This window comes from Lactuca sativa, chromosome 3 (assembly GCF_002870075.4).
Source record: "Lactuca sativa cultivar Salinas chromosome 3, Lsat_Salinas_v11, whole genome shotgun sequence".
Classification (NCBI taxonomy): Eukaryota; Viridiplantae; Streptophyta; class Magnoliopsida; order Asterales; family Asteraceae; genus Lactuca; species Lactuca sativa.
In genome coordinates, this window is record NC_056625.2 from 132,958,543 (window position 1) to 132,965,491 (window position 6,949).

General features: G+C 35.8%; 1 protein-coding gene across 1 annotated transcript; it reads left to right on the forward strand.

The window, feature by feature from the left end:
- Nucleotides 1–224: 224 nt before the first annotated feature.
- On the forward strand, nt 225–1,808 carry LOC111903114 (GTP-binding protein At2g22870). Its single transcript, XM_023898902.3, has 4 exons — nt 225–792; nt 883–952; nt 1,025–1,187; nt 1,305–1,808. The coding sequence occupies exons 1-4, from the start codon at nt 273–275 to the stop codon at nt 1,512–1,514; spliced, it is 963 nt and encodes a 320-aa protein (XP_023754670.1). The 5' UTR covers nt 225–272; the 3' UTR covers nt 1,515–1,808.
- The last annotated feature ends 5,141 nt before the right edge of the window (nt 1,809–6,949 follow it).

Consider the following 6,949-nt stretch of genomic DNA (forward strand, 5'->3'; position numbering starts at 1 on the left):
CCATTTGAGTGGTCCACTTCAAAACGTTCTAAAGCCCACAAAGAAAATCAGGAACTTCTATATCTAAACCTCTATGAATTAGTGCAACAAGAAGTTAACATTGTGGAAATTTAGTTGTTGGACAAGCCTAGTTTAGAACCTATAGGGTTTAAAGTTATGATAAATTATATTTTCATGTTCTCATTGCTATTAATCTTTAGAGTTTAGATAGCCTTTTTATGTATGCCGGGCAAAAACCCCCAAAATGATATTAATAGAAAGATTGGAATTATATGAGAGTTTTTGGGGTTTTGTCGAGCTATCAGGATATACAGTCGACGATGTTAATGCCGGCGAGAATTCGCCTCTTCACCCATCGTTTCTCTTCACTCCTTCCATCATCTTCTTCCTCTTATCCTCCTCCTCCTCCATTTTCACTCACTTTCAGAACCTCCCTCTCTCACTCTGCTCCACCCCAGTCCCACCATGTCTCCGCCACTAAAACCCCCAAAATCTCCATCTCCGACTCCGCTAAATTCGTCAGAACTGTCCTGTTTCTCCCACCCGGAACAGACCCGGAAGAAGTCACCGAAGACATGATCTTACCCGGCTCCAACATCGTTCTAGGCCCTTACGCCGGCGAAGCCAAAGTCAAAGAGGTTCAATTTATGGGAAGCAGTATTCGCCCCAAAGATTGCCCTAAAGATGAGCGACCCGAATTTGCAATGTTGGGTCGCTCCAATGTCGGGAAGTCTTCCTTAATCAACTCCTTAGTTCGCAAGAAAGAAGTAGCCCTCACCTCAAAAAAACCAGGTATTGAATATTGATATCCCTCTGATTTCATTAGGGTTTATACGAATCTTCACATAACTGATTAAACAAAATTGGGATCTGATTGTGTAGGGAAAACTCAACTCATCAATCATTTCTTGGTGAATCGAAGTTGGTACCTCGTTGATTTGCCTGGTTATGGGTAAGCTCAACTTCACCATTGTCATAAAACTCTCACAAGGTGATTATCGATTCATTATTCTTTCTTCTGTAGATTTGCTAACGCCCCAGAATCTGCAAGAATGGATTGGTCAGCATTCACAAAAGGTTACTTTCTAAATCGAGAATCATTAGTAAGCATTCTGCTTCTTGTTGATGCAAGTGTCCCACCTCAGAAGATTGATCTTGATTGCGCTAATTGGATTGGAAGAAACAACGTATGATTCTTTATAAAACATATTCATATATCATATAATACGACACTTTCTTTATGTTATTGGCATTAGATTGATCATTGATCTTTCCGTTTTGAATGTTGGCTATATATATTTCAGTTACCAATGACAATTGTTTTCACAAAATGCGATAAAATGAAGAACAAGAAGGGAAATCGGCCTGATGAGAATATTAAAAGTTTTCAAGAACTGATTAAAGAAAGTTACAAGATTCATCCTCCATGGATAATGACTAGTAGTGTTACTGGTTTGGGTAGGGATGAGCTTCTTTTGCACATGTCACAGCTTCGGAACTATTGGGATAACTAGGGTTTTCAAGAAAGAAGATAATGAATGCAACAAAATACTTCAAATTTTATGTCTTTTTTGGGTGGCATGAAATAGGTTTTGTAATGTTTAGGATAATATTACACAACAGATTATACATATTTTGAACACCTTGTGCTTATTTGGAGAGTAATAGGGGGTGTGAATGTAGATTAGAAGAGTTTCATGGACTCAATTGAAACACTTAAAATGTGAGGTGTTCTTTGAGGTGAAGGATATGTATGTGATGACATATTCAAGGTGAATACTTAAAAAATTACTAGTTTTGTTTTGTTCCTTGATTGCAACTTTATCTTAAGCTTTGCTATTGGATGTTCTACTTTTAATTTATGGCATAACGGTTGAGGAGACAAACTATCATCAATAAAAAGAATTATTGTTTTAGCCTTTTAGTTATCATTTACCCACATATCACATGGATGTTAAAACAATCTTCACGAAACGTTATTTCATAGTAAGGGTGAATATTTGGACCTCTGGACTGAACCAGGAACCAGATATGGACAGGTGAGCATGTCTAGTCCAAGTTCCACCAATGGCTATCAAAGCGGTCCGGTTTCGGTTCAAATGCTCACTCCTATTTGGCCGTAATAGATAAACTAACTTTCGGTAGGGCTTCAAGAAGCTCTACCATATGCACCTAAAGTTGTAATGGTACAAGAACTAAAAAATCTGGACCTAGTAAGCATCCACAGATCTAGTCCAAGGTCCACCAACTTCTGTCAAAAACTGGTCCGGTCCAAAAACTGGTCCGGTCTGGTACAAATGTTCGCCCCTATTTCATAGTCATGATAATAAATTTAGCAAAAAAAACATCATATTGATCAAAATAAGCATCAAATCAATAGCATGAGTATTTCATAAAGTAATGATTTATAACTCATGATCTTAAGATCTTATGATTTTAAAGATTTTACAAGCAGAAAACGATCATCATCATAGTAGGATCTATTTGAAGTAGAATATATATTTGGGATCATAGGATCTCATAAGGATTTTAAGATCTTATTAAGATCCGAGCAGGTCAAACATCATGACATTTATGTTATTCCATTTATGATCTCATTCCTTTAATTTTACATGAGCACAACGATCTTGTTTTATTTTTTTTCTTAAGATGTTTTCTTCTTAATTTTTGGGGTTTTCGGCAGCAAAAATGTGAATCATGTTTAAGAAATTAAAATTGATTCCACCGTTAATGTCTTAATCAACATAAAGTTATAATTAATAATACTACACAAACAAAAAATTGCGATAAAAATCATTAGATTAGTTCATTTGTGACAACCCGACATTTTGAGACAATATAATGTAACACCAGTCAAATTTATGTCAAAATTTAACTTTCCTAAAATCTTATTTGGGTTAAATAAAGTGATAGGAATCGTATCAAGGTTTTCGTACATATAAAGAACAGTAAAATCCGAGTTATAACGAAGAAGTTATGACCAATCTAAGATTTGCGGCAAAAACCGGCAACGCTGATAGACGTAAAATGCAAAGCTTCGGTACAATAATTTTTAGCCTTAGGTATCTAAACGAAAGTCGTAGATTACGTTAAACCGTGATCATGCATAAAAAGAACGCCCAAAACAGACTTCGTATGAAGAAGTTACAAATTTTCTAAGTTTCGTAGCAGCGGTAGACAGCTAAAAACTCGAAATAAAGATTGAGCGATTTTTAGCCAACACAACTTAAACGAGAGTTGAAGGTCTCGACAATAGTAGTTCGATGGTAAAAAGACAAACGAAAACGGACGTCGGATAAATAAGTTATGGATTTTTAACAAAGTTATCGTGTCCCGGCCTATTAATTAAAATATAATAAAAAATAAAGTCAAAATTAGCCGACGAAGTCTAAATGAAAGTTGTAGAGTATTTTCTCACCTTCGCGTGGATATAAAGAACGTAAAAAACGGAACCCGTATGCGAAAGTTATGGATTTTACAAGTTCGAGGCACACACACCAAGACGATTTACGCCCAGCGTAATCCCTCTTTCAGCACCCTATAAATAGAATGCGAGGGTGTCGGCCATCCTTGCTCATTTTTTTCACTTCTCTCACATTTTAACCTCGTTTTTCGTGCCGAAAATATCCCGGCTTCCCGGTTTCATATCTAAGCCCCGACGAAGGTCCGAAGCCCCGAGTTTCTCGAAAAACTCGTCACTTTTCTGTCGAGGCGCCGCCCGAGAAAAAGCTCGTTTTCTTCAAATCACGCACTTTCTTCGGTCAATTCATACCCCTATAAACTACATTTTTAAATGTGTTATCAATACTTTTTATATACACTTTTAAGGGGGGGAATACAAGTAAACCTAAAGTTTCACTATATACTCTTTTTATCAAGTAAATCATATGTGATTCATAACTACCACGTGGAACCTTTCATACGCAAAATATATCACGATAACATCTTGTCTTTTGAAATTAAATATGTTGTTACACATATACGAATCAAACACTTTATTTATACTTTGAGTATATGTGTTCATTTATGTCACTACAAAAGCTACACTTTACATAACAAGTGAGCATTTCATTAGAGTTTACTATACAAACGAAACAAACTTTTGGAAAAACTATAATAGTATACGACAAACATTTTTACATGTTAAAAACTCTTTATTAAACTGTCTTACATACTTCATGCTTCCTTTCAAACGCTGTTAGAATCGTGTTTCAAACAAAGGTCTTCTTATACTTAAAATTGTTCTTATCAAACAAACTACTTTCAAATCGTTTTAAAAACTGACATCAAGTCATCATTTCTTATTTATTAAACTTTCCAAAGGTTTTACAAAACTTCTTTTATATTTTTATATTGGCAAATGCATGCCTATATATGTATCATTATATAAGTAATGTTTGAAGGACTTAGGACGGCTAGCTCGCTTTATTTCCTTTTCCTCGTTGGGATGTGGCTTTAGGACATCGGTTATTCGTCTGAATGTCGTCTAAATATTAGTTATATATATCATAAGTACATATATAGACATAAAAGTTTCCGTCAGTTGGTTCAGTACCTTTGAGTAGCAAAGGCGTATTTCGGTTATACACATACAATACTATAAACTATAATACGTATAGTTAGGAGATACTACTTACCATCCCAAGTACAAGGGATCACACAAGAGTTAGTTTATTCATGAGTCTATACAAATACATTACATACTATATGAAGAGATACGATTACATACAATTTCAAGACATACAATTACAAGAGATACGATTACATAAGATAGTGTACTAGATATTCATGAAATTTTACATATTACAAGTACCATATCAAAGAGATATTTTCATATACAAGAACAAATGGACATTTTCATACGTAAATCTGTTTTATACTAGGTTTTGTGAGACGTTTCACGTACTTTCGAGTATGCATTATTAAGTCCTGTATTATATACCATAATCCCTTGTAAGGGGAGCGTGATACTTGTGTATAGATCTATACGGGATTGACAATCCCGCACCTAAACTGTTAGCTACAGTTAGACCGGCAGGTCTAGGGTGACAAACGTCATAACATTCCAACGCCTGAAGAACGTTGTTATTGGCAGTCTGGATCATTAGCATGGTTATAAAACTCACATGGAGTATTAAAAGCACGTTGATATACGGGGTTATCAAATACCTTAGCGATTTTATATGTACACAAATCCACTATTTTAGGCATGAAAACACCATTGTAGTTCATTTTTTGGGACTTTTAAACTACCACCCACTTATGGGCAAATATTGGATTTCTAATAGCAAACATTTAAAACAGTCGGGTCTTGGTAGAAGACTACTTTTTATACTAGTAGAAAATATGGGATTTTCTAGGGTTTCAAACGTTTACAATTACTTACAAACATGTTCATTGGTACAAACTTTCCTTCAAACATTTACAGGTTTTTATTTACTGATTTACAAATCAAAGTCACATAAATACTTATGAATTCACCAGCATTATTGCTGATACTCGCTTTCAAAATGACTTGTATTCTCGGGACACAGATAGACAGGTACGACTACCAGGTTCTGTGAAGACGAAGCAGTCAAGACTCGTCTTTTATTTTGAATATTCATTTTGTAGAATTATATTATGAAAGAACTCAAATGTAATTAAAATTATACTATTAATGCAATGGATGATGTTGTTGCTTGTTTACTACTTTGCATTGTTGTGATACATTACATGACGTCCTCCGCCCCAGAACGTTTCCGCCGTTCTCGGTTTTGGGTGTGACAGATTGGTATCAAAGCATTGTTTATAGTGAATTGAGTATATCAACCCATAAAAGATATACAAACTATAAATACAATAGGGATTAAAATACTCTGATAAAGAGTCTATACTTTTAAATAATAAAATATTTAAGTAAGTGTATGTGCCTGCATTCATACTAAAATCAGTGTCACTAAGACAGAACAAAAGTATTACGATTGTTGGGCAGCACAAGTAGACTTAGAGACATATAGTCAAAACTGGGATGATATAGCCTGATCAACTATATTATCCGAGGGTTGACTAGCATGTGCCTAAGTGACGTTGTGAGTTGCAACAAGTCTAAAAACTTACCCATAATACAACAATGAGAACAATAGAACATAAACCTAAAATACTACAGGAGTATTTTGAGTATTACTATAAACTACTTATGTGTTAGATTCTTATACCCCAATTATCGCATAGATAACATAGCTGGACCCCATCCCCACGACGAACCGTACTACCCGAACAAAGGCAATGCTGGATGGTTCAGAGAAGAACCAGAGAATGATTATCCACTCCCTTTTGAATGATCACCATGCTGAAGATCTTTCGGGTGATGATAACTCCGAACTCGAGGATGAGAACCTACCCCCGGTAGCTCCCAATTCAAAACCTAACCCTCGTCCAGCTCTTCATGGCTCGACGCTTCCTTGGGTAGAATGCTTGGAAACATGGAGCGAAGAGCAAGATCAACCTATGTCGTCTAAAGGAGACCGAAGCTACTACAACTTAAGCGAAGGGATCTCAATAGACAAAGTTCTACAAATCCTGATCCGTAGAGTTGCCCGAAACAAAATTCAAGGCAGGACGACTCTCCATTATATCGAAGAGGTTAAATGCCAATGCAAGAATGCATACCATCCACACCAATCGTCTTGAAAACACTCGTGAGAGATCTGATAGAGACCATGAGACCCTGCTGCAAGCATTAGCTAAAACACGAGCCGAAGCATAGAGCTACAAGTACGCCAGAGAATGTACGAAAGACACTTGCTTGATAATGGAACTTCAATTGGCTAAACTAAGAGTTCACCAAAAGGATGACCGCTGCCAGTAAGAAATACTTTATTTCCCTTCCTTGTTTAAAGGAATCGTTTTCCTGTGTATGTCCTATGTAGCATTTTTCTATGTAACTATCTTATACTGTAAGTACGGT

Bases quoted from the DNA above. Each gene is read 5' to 3' on its own strand.
- LOC111903114 (XM_023898902.3), top strand. From the start codon at position 273: ATGAGAGTTTTTGGGGTTTTGTCGAGCTATCAGGATATACAGTCGACG. The intron at 953-1,024 runs GTAAGCTCAACT...TTTCTTCTGTAG, and splicing joins GTTGATTTGCCTGGTTATGG to ATTTGCTAACGCCCCAGAAT. The intron at 1,188-1,304 runs GTATGATTCTTT...TATATATTTCAG, and splicing joins ATTGGATTGGAAGAAACAAC to TTACCAATGACAATTGTTTT.